Genomic DNA, 14,296 nt, shown 5'->3' with positions numbered 1-14,296 from the left:
AGATGCTAGGATGGCATTAGCTGACCAAGAACAATATTTTCGATTTAATTCTAAGTGTTATATTAATGATCATAGGATTTAAAGAAGAAAAATAATTGCCTCGTTATTTAATCCCGGATTAGCAATTCCAGTTTGTGCATGAGGGCATTCATGGAAATAAACATGACATCGGGGTCACCTCAACACAACCCTACACCCGGGGAAGACGACGACGCGCTCGTCAGGGAAACCAGAGCACGAGCGCCAAAGCCACGGCACCAGAGACGGCGGCTATCCACGCGGAAAAACGCCGGGGGGCGCTTGGAACGGCGGCGGAATCATCCTGAGGCCGGGGGGAGGGCGCCAGCGGCGGGAGGGTCTCCGCGAGGATGCTCACCTTCATGCCGCCGTAGCAGTAGCCGCGGCTGCAGATGAAGTAGTAACGCCCGGTGCGGTTGAGCTGGTAAGCGAAGGAGTCGCCCCGGCTCCAGTTAACGATGGGGTCGTCCGCCGCGCACGCCTCGTACGCCGTCGCGTTCACCTCCATCACGTCGTACATCCCCTTCTCGTAGTAGAACACTGCGCCCATCCGAAAGAACAAGAGAAGATCACTACGAGAAGCGTACTTTTGTGAAGCAAGAGGAAGGGGAAGACGTGGGACGGGAGGCACCGAGCCAATCGCCGACATGGAAGCGGTGGCTGCCGGACCAGGCGGTGTAGTTGACGTTGGGCGCCCACCGCTGCTTGTCCCCGACGACGAACTTCTCGGCAGAGACGGCGACGGAAGCGGCTACGAAGATGACTACGAGGATGAGGAGGAGGATGGTTGGCTTCGATTTCTCCATGAAGAGGAGGAGGAAGAAGAAGAGAAGAGAAGAGAAGAGAACAAGGCGATCAGATTCCACGCGATTACTGCCTATTATGGTGCATGCGTGTGTAGCGCAGCGTGACGGGGAAATGAATGCAGACGTCGCTTGACGCATATGTTTATGAACTGGCCTTCCCAATTTTGCAATGAAGCCAGAGAGCAATCCATGGGCCGGCCCATTGTGTAGTCGGACTCGACCCAGAATTGTGTATGTAATGCTGTAATAATATGCAATAATATAAAATTATTATTATTATATTCTAATATTGAATTGTATTATTTTCTTATATTTTCCTAACTGCGCCTTATCACATACCATGTAATCGAGCTCGCCGCGTTTCAATTCAGCCCCATTCGTTCGAGTTGAGGTCAAATAGGACTTAATTGATACTGTACACTGAAAGAGCCAAAGGAAGAAAAAGGGGTAGATTGGAGCTCACGACAAAGTAAAGGTGGCCAACGAAGATGATGGGGCCTCGTAGCAGGGCGAAGGTTGTGACGGTGAGGTTGAAAGCTATGGAGCCTCGTGGAGGGATGACAACGATGAGGGCGATAATTAGGGTATTAAAGAAAATAAAAAGCATCAAATTGAAAACCATAGAAAGTGTGACTTCGTTTTATTTCATCACCAACTTGGAGAATGTGCTACTCACTGATACATGTGCCTGAGATGGTAGAAACAAGTGTTCCTGCTTTGCCGCAACCAGGCTGGAATGCATGCATCTACAGCTCGATTACATGCATGCGATGTGATCTTTAAGTTAGATTGGGTGGGGCGACAGCCTCGCCTTTAGATTTCTCTACGTTTCATCCACGGGGCAAACAGATAAGACCACTAATTTACTTCGACTGCTTTGTTTGCTGCTTCGTTGGAGATATCGGATGCATCACAGTAAAGACAATGAAGGTTTTGACGAGTTTGCATATTATGAATCAAATGACGTGAGACGAGCTCATCGCCGACGCATAGTTACAGGCCTTCTCGGTCCACCATAAATTGAGGGTAAAGTAAGCAAGGGTGGAACAATGGAGATATTCTGTAGATCCATGGCTTAGAGGTGGAAGGGGAAGAGGGCGGCGGCCAGGAGGGAGGCGGTGAGCGCGAGGAGGCTGCAGGGGGCGGCGGCGGAGGAGTCCTTGAGGGAGGACGGGGGAGGGGAAGGAGGGGGGAGGTGCTCGACGGCGATCGCGAGGCGCATCCCGCCGTAGCAGTAGCCGCGGCTGCAGATGAAGTAGTAGCGGCCGGTGTGGTTGAGCTCGAAGGCGTAGCTGCGGCCCCTGCTGTAGTTGGAGATGGGGTTGGAGGCGTCGCACTTGTTGTAGCCGGCCTCGTCCACCTGCACCACGTCCGCCATCCCCGACTGGTAGTAGAACACTGCACCACATCCACAGCTCCCATCAATTACCAACAAAAGAGAGGAGGAAAACCAATAGAGCTCACGATGGGAGAGGGGAAGGACCAAAGGGAGAGAGAGAGAGAGAGAGAGAGAGCAACAGACCGAGCCAGTCGCCGACATGGAAGGGCTTGTGCTTCTCCACCCAGACAGTGTAGTTGACGTTGGGGTTCCATCCCTTGGAGTCGCCCACCGAGAACCTATCGGCCGACACCAACTGATGAGACACCATGATCAAGAGGAGTAAGAAGGGCAACGCTGCTACTGCTCCTCCTCTAAGCTTCTCCTGCCGCTGCATGCCGACCATTCTCTCTCTCTCTCTCTTTGTTATGTGATATGGTGAAGAGGAAGAGGATGACACACACTCTCTCTCTCTCTCTCTCTCTCTCTCTATTTATATATATGCTTACAGCTAATTCTCTCACTTTTGGGGGGATGGAGTTAAAAGAGTCAATGGAGATGACAGAGAGCGACAGCAGCACATGGGTGGTGGCTGAGGGCAGGTGCATCTTTATAGATTTGTACAGGGAGGCAGTGCCCACAAAGTGCACATGATGTGGCGGTACTGCCTTTCCCCGATCCTATTATTGTTATTATTATTATTATTATTACTGCTGCTACTTTCTAATATCAAATGAAGGAACGTGATGGAGCGCGAGAAACTGCAGATCTCAGAGCGCAAGGAATCTTCCATGCGTTCTCTTCCCAGACCATGAGATTACAGGTTCGAGGAGTGGGGTTGGATTAAGCAGCCCGTCGAAGTCTCGAGAGCCGAATAAAAAGATGGAGTTTGATTGCCTGATGGAGAGAGAGAGAGAGAGAGAGAGAGAGAGAGAGAGAGAGAGAGTAATCAACGGCGACGAACACGCGAGGGATAACCGATAATGAAGAGAGGAAAGAAGGCAGCATTTCCGCGTGAAGAAAGAAGGACATTTTAATGATGCCACTCCCACTAGATGCGGAATTGTGGCTCCCTGCATACACACACACACTCTCTCTCTCTCTACCATCTCAATCTATCTCAAGATGAGAAAATTCTGATCTAAAAAGAGTTGAGTAAAAGGTGCAAAAGCTTGCTGCTGCTGCTATACTGCTTCCATTGTTATCATATATTGTGAGGGACATCATTGTATATGAGTCACATTAAACCAGTAAATTTTCATGTAATCTTCTAAATAGGAGAACTCATGTTCTAAATTAGGTTTTGTTCCTTTCTTTGAGATGAGACTGATAGAGAAGCATGAGATGAGTGATTCTCTGCTAATTAAAAAGAATCTTCTTCAGGGAAAAGGACACATTTCTAAGTTGTGCTCCAACTTTTATGAGGGAGAGACGCCTTAGAAATGGCTGCCATCACCATAAACAACAAAGCCAACATCTCACTCATCTTCCTGCTGCAACTTCTCAGAAGAGAGTTGAATCACTGTGGAAGAGAAAGAACTCGAGCTTAGTTGATAAACCAAGCAGGTTTATCAGTGAACCTGAGAAGGCTAAGCTATGAAATTGGAAGATGTGTCATCTTCCACCTGCATATGTGTTTCACCAATTATGGCACTAATGATGAAACAATAGATAATAATTCCAGATAAAAATAAACATAAGAGAATAGGATCAATTGTTCCATGGAAGCATAACAACAACAATATCCATCTAATAATTGTAAAGATGACAGACAAAAGATATACACTAGGCATGGTTGCTGAATAATTTAACCTCTCATTTTGCATGATGGAGAACCAGTTTTCCACTTGGAACTCATGTAGAAATGGAATATTTTGTAATTGATTGGTAAAGCTTTTCCTTTTAATTACAAAAAAAAAAAGATTAATCAAGATAAGTATGAAACTTCCCATCAGAAGTATATATTGACCTTGTGAAACAGAGGAAGTGCATGACACACATTTGCACCAAAAATATCTTGCCTATGACAGAAAGAAAAGTCAACATCTACAGTGTCTAACAGGAGCAGATCCATGAACACAATAGAAGGGCTTTATTTCTGGGGCAGAACACTTCAATTCTTGTATGCCATTGATCATTCAGTTCTTCTTCATATTTCCTCAGTTCATTACAATCATAGGAAAATATTTGAGCAAATACATAAAAGGGATCGATTGCATGCATATCCGCTGATTCCATGTGGGATAGATGAGCTAGGGATTTCTTTTTTCTTCCAAAACTCAACCTTGTCACTTCTTTTTCTTCGTTTCTAGGAGTTGCAGTTCTTGTGCCCAGCAATATCATAAAGCTACATTGATTGAACTCAGATTCAAGGAATTGTTGATGCTGTCCTCACTTTTCTTCTAGTTGTGTGGATTGCTGTACATCTATGAATGGCAGACAATAGGATCAGGTTTCACATGAAAAACATATGTCTCATATGACCAACACATGAAGAACAATCCCACCTAAGTTTTCCATCTTATTTGACACCTATTTTTGTACTGTTCTTTCTTCTATGAAGACATCTTAGGCTTCCAAGTCACTTCTCATATCTGCTGTCTTTTATTAGCATGCAGTACGTGGCCTTGGAACCTTCTAATTCTCATTACAAAAGAATGAGAGATGGGACAGATTCTTATCATTGTACATTAAGATATCTCACATTGGATGTATATATATATATACTTTAGTTTGGCCATGTCCAACATAATAAATATTATTTTCCAGTTGAATCTTTACGAAAGAACAACTCAGATGAATATATAATTCATCAATAAAAATTCTGTAAGTGATCACTCTAACATGGACATAGGATTAGATCATGGTTGGGCTCAGTGAGCTTAATGATGGGTGTTCTATCAAGCTGCTGCTTGTCATCCGAAGCAGTTGCTTCTCTTAATTCCTGGATATGGTCTTCGAACACCAAATGGTGGCCCCCACACCAGACCACGAATGGTCAGCTAGCTGAGGGAGAACATAGGAACCAACAAAGATATGAGGGAATCCATCAGTAGATCGTGTCACAGAAACAGAGCACTAGATCACCTTCCACGTCATGATCTGATCTGTTTGCAATAGGAAAGGTGGATAGAGAAAAGGCTGGTGCAGGGAGTTGAAATGGAAGGAGGAGCTGTGTTTGGCCTTCTGTCTTGTCTTACATTTTCCATTCCGCTGCCCAAAGGGAAAGGAAGGAGTGAGGGAATCTCTGAGCACAAAGAAGACGACTAAAAATCCCATTTTGATCACTTCTCCCGTAACCCAAGAAAGACTACTCACTGAAAGTACAAGGAACCAATCAAAGGCGATAGAGAGAGAGAGAGAGAGAGAGAGGCCCGATGTTGACATATCTTCTGTCACTGTTCTTAGACAGTCGTTCGTTTGTTGTGAGAGGCGTTCTTCTATCTCGGATCTCTGTCCTCTCCCTTTCGTTGTGGTCCAGGGGATCGAAGTCCTTAGATCTGCAGCTGTGTCTCCTGCCAACGCCCAACTCCAGATGCCCGGCTCTTCTCGGTAGCTCTTTTTGATACCAAAAGTTGGACCTTTTTGGCCGAGACTTCGTTGTTCGCGGTGGCGATACTGGCCCTTGGCTTGGGTTGTCGTCTCCTGGATCGCTGTAGCCGTTGCCGGCCCTCAAACGGGTGGGGCACCTGGGAAGTTGGCGTTTTTCCATGGCGGAAGGCCCGCGGCCGCTGGGATTTTGGATGTTCCGCGTTCTGATGTTGAATCCGCTGCAGCGATGTCCGCGAGATGGATGAGAGGGAGGGGCGATGTGGATTGAGGTAATTTTTCCGTTCATCAGTCAAAATTTTCTTATCTTGTTTACTTGGTCTCATGATTTGGATTATGATAGAATCTGTGAAACCCTTGAGTTTGTGTCACATGTTTCAGATCAATTCTTGTTTGAAGAAATGGTTTGTTGATGGAAATTTTGCGAAGAATGTATGCTTGTTAGTATGTGAGATTATCCCAATTCATCACCATGGAGTTTAAAGCCCTCTTGCCATTCAAGCCCCTAAAGATTTCCCCTTATGCCAATTTGCTATTTGTTCTGCTGATGGTACTTCAAATGGTGAATTTGGACTTTGAGAACAAGGATTCCTTCATCTTCAACTGCTGGCCTTAAGATTGGCAACTCTTGTTGTACCTCTTTTGTGATTCTAGGAACCTTTTCTTTGTTCTTACTATTTACTAATTATTAATTCTAATTCTGATAATGATGCATGCCAGATTTTGTTCTACGTTTTGGTGGATTTAGCATCTCTCAGTTTCAGGATGTATTCAGCTTTCCGAAATCCTGGACTAGAAGCTTCTTTCCTTGTCGTTCGATTAGTGCTCTCTATTGCATTTTCACTTTTAGGTCTCTCCATCACTAGACAATCAATCTGGGGCTTTCTTGAGATTATGATCTTCAAGCACCTGCTTTTGACCAAATTTAGTAACTTTGGCTGTGAAGTCAAACATTGTCATGTGGGTGTTGAAGTAGCCGCTTTTGGAAAATCATATTTCTTCTGTTCAGCCTTCAGATAATTTACTTGCTGGATGCTGCAGTGCTGATGAACAATTCTGCATCCAGGATTTGATGGGAATTACATCCAAGTGGCTGTAGCCTATTGCTAACTGGACTGGTATTTTCCCTATCTCCCATTTTTTTCGCTACCGAAAAGCATATCTTAAACTACTCTCCTGTGGCCTATCAGCTTTAGGAGTCCTTTTTAGCTTGCAATATAGCCATACAGGCTTTCCACGATCATCCCAGCATGTCCTGGTCCCCAAGTCATAGCCAAAATCTGTACTAAAGGTATTACTTTTGGTATAAAGGAACTCCCAATAATTTTTGTGAAAATGTGGACCTTGTCAGCAGATTTCAAGAACCTCATCCCTGAATTCCTTCACACTATGACTTTTGATATGGATTCTTATGTTCCATCTCTAATAGCAACCTTTCCTTATTTTCATGCTTTCCTTGTAGGATAATCTTTTTAATGATCTTATTTAACACTGTAATTTACTGATTTGGGAACTTTTCTAGTTGTTGTTGTACGTTGTTTCACCAGGGACATAACTTTTTCCTGTCTATTGCACATTCTTACATCAGGTGTACAACAAAACTTTTTTCCTAGTGTTGCACATTCGTATGTTTTGGTACAATATTGGTGACAGTTGTTGGAGGCACAGATGAACTATAGTTAGTATTCAATTATGGTGGATTTTCTTTGTTCTGTCTAGTATCTCTTTTTTAGCTAGGCACATCAACGGTGAAGATGAAGGAAATTGTTATAATCACTATTTTTCTTTAGATTATTGTCATCAATATTCTTCTTTGGATTGCTATCATCAGTGATTTTTATCATCATTAGGTTCTATCTGGTATTGCTACTGGTGATTCATTTTGATCATTCCCCTTTTCTCACCTGCAAACTACTATTCTTTCTAACCACCTGCTGAAGTTGCTTAGGAGTAGGGATGACTTTTGCTTTATGCTAAACATGAATTACACTATATCCTTTAAGCAAAATGAAAGCCCATTTGACATTCAAATGTTTGTTGTACATGTTTTACTTTTCTTGGATAAGAAAATATACCAAGTCCCTTTGGCATCATATTCTTATTTTTCTTTGCTGACCAAGTTTAGAACTTGCAGGAATGGCAACAAAAGTGCAGAATAAAAATTACCTTCCAGGATATTGTTCCATGCAGGATGTCAAGGAGGATGCAACAAGCGGTTGGTATACTTACTTTCAGGATAAGAAATCAAGTGAGTATCTCCATGATAGTTACGTACCAAAGCTGGTGAATGGAAACTCAGGGCAGGATAAAGAAATGTTAAAGCAGATGATGCTTGAACATGACACCATATTTAGGAACCAGGTAAAGATATTTAAGTTCTCAAGAACCATTTGAGAAGGTAATTACCTCAGGATTGAGTAGCACTGTCTGATTGTTTGGCTTGCACTTCATCTTTATCTTTATGATTACATCTCATCCGTGCTTGATTGTTTGTATAATTAAATAGTTCTACAAAGTCTGTTGTTTGTATCGAATGGTGTTTAAGTACATGTCAATTGTTTTGTACTTTGGTCGATCCAAGTTCCTGAAGCTATGCATGGTGAAAGTGATTAGGTGAAACAAGTTGACAGTGTCCTCACATATGAGATTTATCACATGTTCTCGGGAATAGAAATTTTGGAGGATGCTAAATGATGAGTTTCAACTTGAGACAAATATTTCTCATTTTTTCTGTCATATGAAAGACATTAAACTAAAAAAATTTCAAGAACATGAAAATCCTTCTCAATATATCCCTGAATTAGATTTTAGCTGGAAGATGTAACTTCTAAGTTCTAACTCTGAATTAACTTTGAGATTTTATTGTATCTTTGAAATCCTGATCAAATTTCTTGTAGAAAAGAAAAGAGGAGCAAGTAAAACTAATTTTTTTTATAACCTTTTAAGATGTTTAATAATTGGTAAAGACATGTTAGTCTATGACAAATATCATTTACATGATTCAACTTAAAGTTAGTGCAGTTTGTTTACCAGTTTATTAAGAATTGACCTAAACAAGTCTATTTTGACTTTGGGACTTCTACAAGTAGCACTTGTATTTCAGATCATCTTGAATAGTTTCAGTAAAATGATCTTTTCAAATTGAATCATTCTTCAAGATCTGTAGAAATATGTAAATTATGAGCCTGTTTGGTGCTTTCTTATTTGGATAGCTGTTTATAAACTCAGAGTGCATTCTCTGCCTTTTTTGTTACTTGAACAATTTAATTTCTGAAGCTAATAAGGACCAGAAGCACAGGTTTCATATGTAGTTCACTTGATTTATAGCTGAGAATCTTCATCTCTTAGTTGAGTTACCATGCTGAGAAATAGTTTGGATTCCTGCACAGTTTGCTTTGGTTCCAGAGTAGGATAGAGTGAGTTTGTTATTTCTTATTTTAAGAATTATGTTTTCCAGGTTACTATTAAGTTATGTTTTAGTTGAAGATTTCACTATTCTATGTAATAATTACACAATTTTCAGGAGAGTGTCTGTTGCCTTTTGACAAAATATTAGACAAGTTAAATCTAGCTGAGAAAGTCCAAACAATAACAGTCTAGCCTTAGAAAATCTGGAAAACAAAATTGTGTTTGCGAAGAAGTAGCCCCTATTCCTTTCTTTATCCAAGACTGTTCTAGAAGAACTAAGCTGAGCTTAACACTGTTGGTTGAATCCATAGATGTGCATGCGAACACCATGAATAAGTAAGAACTGCAATAGAAAAAGGAATATGCCATCTTAGGATCAGGTGAACTGCATTTTAAATAAGATAGTCTATTGAAGAGCAAAGCAATAAACATAATTTGTCTGACTTGTTACCTTCAAGCCTTTCATGCTGTTTCCTGTAACAAAAGTTGTTTCACTTGTGATTCAGGTATTTGAACTTCATCGTCTTTATAGAATACAGAAAGACTTGATGAATGAGTTTCAAACTAGAAGGTTTTATCAGCCTTCTATGGTGGCAGAAGCATCACACTCAAATTGTTTATCTCAAATGCGAACAGAATGCACTGGAGGAATGTCAGATGTTTCTCACTTTACCATAGGAAATACCAGCTATGGACAGACACCTGTTGCAGGCACTGAGAGGCTTCAGGTCAATTTTACAAGGGAAGGCAGCACTCAATCTGATCATATCCCATTATCAAATGATGCTTCTCCAAAGGGCATCAAGCAACTAGACTACAGGTCTCAGAAGAGGAGAACGTTTGACCTTCAACTGCCAGCTGATGTATACATAGACATTGACGATAGTGATGAATATGGGCAGACAAATATCACTGAGCCATCATGTAGTTCTAGTATTCTCAAGAATGGAACTTGCTCTCTCTATTCTGAGAATGATGTGAAGCTCACTCTAGCGAGTAGTCACGGAGAAGACCATTACATGTCGAAGTCACCAACACAAGTCAGTGTATCAGCCTGCAGCACAGTCGATATAAGTAAATCTACAACAGAAATGTGTTTTGAGAGACCCGCAAACTCTGCGTTTGTTCAGTTACTTGGCTTCAAGACACACAGTGAATGTAGCCAAGGGCACCATTCTTCGGTGAGATCAAATACACTTTTTGTGGATAGGCACAGTGATCAACAGGCTACTTCAGAGTTCTTGTCTGCGAATGTACACACAAAAAGAGAATGGCCATTCTCTAGTCATGAATCTGGTAATTCTTTGATCTCCAAAACTTGTTTACATTTGTTGACATGGCCTAAACAATCGTGTTATCAATCAGGTGTCTTATTTAAACTGTCACTATTACAAACATGTCTCAAGAAGAAAAATGATGTTACAGTATGAATTTCAGTAGTAGATGCTCATCTTCATTTATTGATTGGACACTTGCTCATTGTAAGCCTAAAGGGTTGTCTAAAGAAAGCTATCAACCAGCTTGATCCCTGTCAGAATGAAAATGCGATGAATAAACACTAGTGTCCTGTATTTGCAGTACATAGCTATTGGAGCATTCTATTCCAATCCTTAAATTCCTAGGAAGAAGAGACAGGAGAAGTTTGGATATTTTCTATCGGTGATATGTTGTATCCAATATTTTTTATTGTGCATGCACAACATGCTTACGATATGGTGGCATGATAAAATCCTAAGTTGCCACCTGAAAGCCAAAAGTGTGTAAAACAGTGCACCAACACACCCTTTGGAATGATAAAAACATGCCTCTTGTACCATGTTGACACACTACTGCATGAGCCAAATTCCCAAAACTCAAATCCATGGCATCAACATCTATCTGTGTGCCATGACAACTATTATTTTTATGCTGGTTTCAGTGTTGGGGTAAAGAAGATCGTTGTGTATGATAAATTGATTGCTTGAATATAAGGACAGTGTCCTTGTTGAAGTTCATCAACCATGAAGAAAATTGAGAAAGGAAATGCGTCACAGGCATGATTCTCATGATTTGCTGCCTTTTTAGAATATCAAATGCAGAATCTTAAGAAATTATAAAATTTTGAAGATATGGTACCTACTTTGGGCCTAAAACCCCTATTAGACCCTGATTTTTATTGCCATAATTCTGAATCAAAATATATTTTCATGATATATTATGAACCATATATGAAAAACACATATATATGGAACTTCTTAAATGCATGAAGTTAGCACATTATACATGATACAAGATAGATGAACTTCTTAAATGTCTTATGAACCATACATTAGAAACATGTAAGTCAAAAACTTATAAATACATAGATTTAGTTACTACACAAGTCATGCCTTATTTATAACTACCATAGATCTAACTGTGATCAGTCTGCTTGTTCCATCTATGCTTTTGTGCTTTTGTGGGTAGCGTAGCTTCTGCATTTAATATTTGGGTAGTTATACATGTTAGCCTGCTTGGAACTTTTATTTTCCTCTCATCCTATTTCTTGGTTATCAATATACAGGTGGGAATGGGAGCTCTGTGTTTTTTCTCGATCAGACATCCTATAATTATAATGTCTCAACATCTAGAGCATTACAGTTGAACACTAAGAGATGTGGCAGAAGTTTTTCATTTGATTGTAATAACCCGGAGATACGATCTAGACAAGATTCAATTCATGATGTCCAGGCACCTGTAAGGGCCCCTCACTTCACCTGCTCAAATTCAGGTCTGATGTCTCCTTCAATGCCTTCTTCAATCACAATTCCCCAGGCCGATTCAACCAGTTATGGATCTTCATTTATTTCATCTTGGAGAAAACCTGCCACCAGCATAAGCAACGAGACACTTGCGATTCAAACACTTCCATGCTGCAGTGGATCATCAAATCCAAGTAATGAGATGTTGAGTTCCAAGATAGATGCTCAGATTCCTATTCCTTGTGAATGGTGGCAATATGGTAGGAACCTGACCACAAGCCAAGAATCTGGTTTTGGTGTCTATCGGACAAATGGATTTCACCATGGTTTTCGACCAGATTCTCATTTTGTACTACATTCGAAAGTTGTATCTAGTGGACCAGACCAGACCGATGATAGTAATGAAGGTCTTCATGATTATACATCTGGAAGCTGTGTAAAGGGTTTTGCAAGCAGAGATTTGAAAAGTCCAACAAACATGAACATAAATCAAGTATTTCCAAGTGGTATTGAAGATGTTGGAGATAAATACGACAAATTGTCAGTGGGTTCATCTTGTCTCGGAAAGAAGATATCTTGTAATTTGTCTGTTGGCTTGAACAAACATGCCTCCAAAGCGGCTTTCAGCTTCTCAAGTGGACAACCTCAGCTTAATTCCAGATCTGAAGCCGTTGCTCCAGACATTGGGAGGAAAGTAGAAAAGGAGCTAGATTATTCTCTCTGTAATCTGCAGGAAGTCATGCCAAGTTGTCAGTTTATGGATCACAAGATGCAGGGAAATGAAGTTTCTGAAAACAATGGCGAAAAAATCCTTCGTCTTTTTGTTCATGATAAAAATCAGCAAATTAACATGTCTGTTTCTGTTGGACATATGGAAAAACATTTAACTGACAATACCAAGATTATGATAAATGATGACATGACCTTCACAGACTTGGGATGTGATCCAAAAGTCCTAAAATCGCAGACAGATATTCATGTTGGTGACTCGGTCACTGAAACATGTCATGGGGAGTCCAAAGGGAGCTTTAGGAATCACATTGATCTGAATGTTGAGTTAGCATGTACAGATTATCCCATATCTTCAGTGAAACTACTTCAAGGCGAGATAGTGGTTCAGTCATCACACTGTATACCAAGCTTTGGTGCAAAAATTGCTTCTGACATTGATTTGGAGGCACCGATATCCCAGTACGAAATGGGTATCATAAATAAGCAGAGATACATCCCATTAAGCGAGAAAGATGGTTCAAAGGAAAAGGACTACTCTGTCGATGCACTAATTAGATTGGCTGCAGAGAATTTGGTTGCTATTTCTTTAGATTGCAATGGATGTTTGCCTGGATTTGACACCTTGTCTTGGTTTGCGGATGTTGTATCATGCAGTGCAGAAAATTCAAGGCTTCTGGGTAATGTGGGAGATGGTGGTACAAAATCTTCAGATGATGATGATGATTTTGATCTTTTTGAAGCCATGACGCTGACCCTTGAAGAAATTAAGGTGGATCAGTATTGGTCTAGACCTAAAGAGCTCGATGACAAAGATGTAAAGAAAGACAAAGGAGATGCAGGTTTAGCTTCATTGCTTCTCACAAAGCCTCGGCGTGGCCAGGCACGAAAGAGGAGGCAGCGGAAGGACTTCCAGAGAGATATCCTGCCAGGGCTAGCAACACTGTCAAGGCACGAAACAACAGAGGATCTTCGAACCATTGGGGTGATGATGCAAGCAACAGGTAGCCCTTGGCAGACAGCTTTAACAAGAAGGACCAAAGGTCAGAATCAAATGACCTGCAGAGCAAAGGGAAGGAGGCAGCCTAGAAGTTTGGCCATCACCATCGAGGAGATTCACGTCATCCCCCCTCTGCATCCACAACCCGGTAATTTTGAAGTAGGAGTTAATGACAGGAGCATGATCGGATGGGGAAGGATAACAAGGCGGCCGCGCAGGCAGAGATGCCCTCTTGGCAGTCTCCCTCTTCCTCTAACTTAGGAGGAGCACCAAAGTTGCAATGTTCTTTCCATGGAGGAATTCAACACTTTTGTTCTTTGGGGTGCAAATGGAATTATTATATATCGTCTTCATAAGCTTGTAGGTTTCAGAGTAAATGCTGCATTGCTTCATGAAGCCGAGAAGATTCTGACTGAAGACTAGTTCAGTGATTTCCATGTAATCTAAGCTCATTGTAAAACTGCTGATTGATATGCTGCATTTCTTGCACCTCCTTCTTGTTGCTGCTGCAACAAATCAAAATGCTTTTTTATGTGGATCTGCCATGGTTCCTCTCACTCAGACATGATATTTAGATGTTGGTTTTTCTGCAGCATGCCTCTCTAAGATCAGTCTGTTCAAAAATGTGTATGTATATATTGAAATTCCTGCTCAAATCTATCAATCTTTAGACCCCAAAACACAAAGCCAATTTTGGGAAGGTCACTTGGCAATCAATATATTCTCTTTGGTTGGTGACCCAAAACAC

At 41.2% G+C, this 14,296-nt stretch overlaps 3 protein-coding genes across 14 annotated transcripts; 1 reads left to right on the top strand and 2 right to left on the bottom strand.

Annotated features, from left to right (window-relative positions):
* Window positions 1-77: 77 nt before the first annotated feature.
* LOC135672599 (early nodulin-like protein 17) lies at window positions 78-942 on the bottom strand. Its single transcript, XM_065181091.1, has 2 exons — window positions 650-942; window positions 78-558 (listed from the first exon to the last, which is right to left on the bottom strand). The coding sequence occupies exons 1-2, from the start codon at window positions 822-824 to the stop codon at window positions 221-223; spliced, it is 513 nt and encodes a 170-aa protein (XP_065037163.1). The 5' UTR covers window positions 825-942; the 3' UTR covers window positions 78-220.
* Window positions 943-1,740: 798 nt separating this feature from the next.
* On the bottom strand, window positions 1,741-2,614 carry LOC103982919 (early nodulin-like protein 19). Its single transcript, XM_009400005.3, has 2 exons — window positions 2,347-2,614; window positions 1,741-2,222 (listed from the first exon to the last, which is right to left on the bottom strand). The coding sequence occupies exons 1-2, from the start codon at window positions 2,546-2,548 to the stop codon at window positions 1,900-1,902; spliced, it is 525 nt and encodes a 174-aa protein (XP_009398280.2). The 5' UTR covers window positions 2,549-2,614; the 3' UTR covers window positions 1,741-1,899.
* Window positions 2,615-5,281: 2,667 nt separating this feature from the next.
* On the top strand, window positions 5,282-14,154 carry LOC135585187 (uncharacterized). Of its 12 annotated transcripts, none has more exons than XM_065177152.1 (5): window positions 5,283-5,963; window positions 6,758-6,809; window positions 7,826-8,052; window positions 9,606-10,395; window positions 11,642-14,154. In XM_065177152.1, exons 3-5 carry the CDS (start codon window positions 7,828-7,830, stop codon window positions 13,807-13,809), a joined length of 3,183 nt encoding a protein of 1,060 aa, XP_065033224.1. In that variant the 5' UTR covers window positions 5,283-5,963; window positions 6,758-6,809; window positions 7,826-7,827; the 3' UTR covers window positions 13,810-14,154. The 12 variants fall into 12 exon arrangements, with proteins under 12 accessions (XP_065033225.1, XP_065033224.1, XP_065033220.1 ...); XM_065177148.1 differs by having other exon boundaries at window positions 6,733-6,809; XM_065177143.1 differs by having other exon boundaries at window positions 6,733-6,809; window positions 6,882-8,052.
* Window positions 14,155-14,296: the final 142 nt, after the last annotated feature.

The sequence above is a fragment of the Musa acuminata genome, chromosome BXJ1-4 (assembly GCF_036884655.1).
Source record: "Musa acuminata AAA Group cultivar baxijiao chromosome BXJ1-4, Cavendish_Baxijiao_AAA, whole genome shotgun sequence".
Taxonomy (NCBI): Eukaryota; Viridiplantae; Streptophyta; class Magnoliopsida; order Zingiberales; family Musaceae; genus Musa; species Musa acuminata.
This window is presented reverse-complemented; position numbering and strand designations above follow the sequence as displayed.

Coding starts and splice junctions, on each gene's coding strand:
- LOC135672599 (XM_065181091.1), bottom strand. CDS start 824: ATGGAGAAATCGAAGCCAACCATCCTCCTCCTCATCCTCGTAGTCATC. Junction 559..649: donor CCATGTCGGCGATTGGCTCG/GTGCCTCCCGTC, acceptor GGATGGGCGCAG/TGTTCTACTACGAGAAGGGG.
- LOC135585187 (XM_065177152.1), top strand. CDS start 7,828: ATGGCAACAAAAGTGCAGAATAAAAATTACCTTCCAGGATATTGTTCC. Junction 8,053..9,605: donor ACACCATATTTAGGAACCAG/GTAAAGATATTT, acceptor CTTGTGATTCAG/GTATTTGAACTTCATCGTCT. Junction 10,396..11,641: donor ATTCTCTAGTCATGAATCTG/GTAATTCTTTGA, acceptor ATCAATATACAG/GTGGGAATGGGAGCTCTGTG.
- LOC103982919 (XM_009400005.3), bottom strand. CDS start 2,548: ATGGTCGGCATGCAGCGGCAGGAGAAGCTTAGAGGAGGAGCAGTAGCA. Junction 2,223..2,346: donor CCATGTCGGCGACTGGCTCG/GTCTGTTGCTCT, acceptor GATGTGGTGCAG/TGTTCTACTACCAGTCGGGG.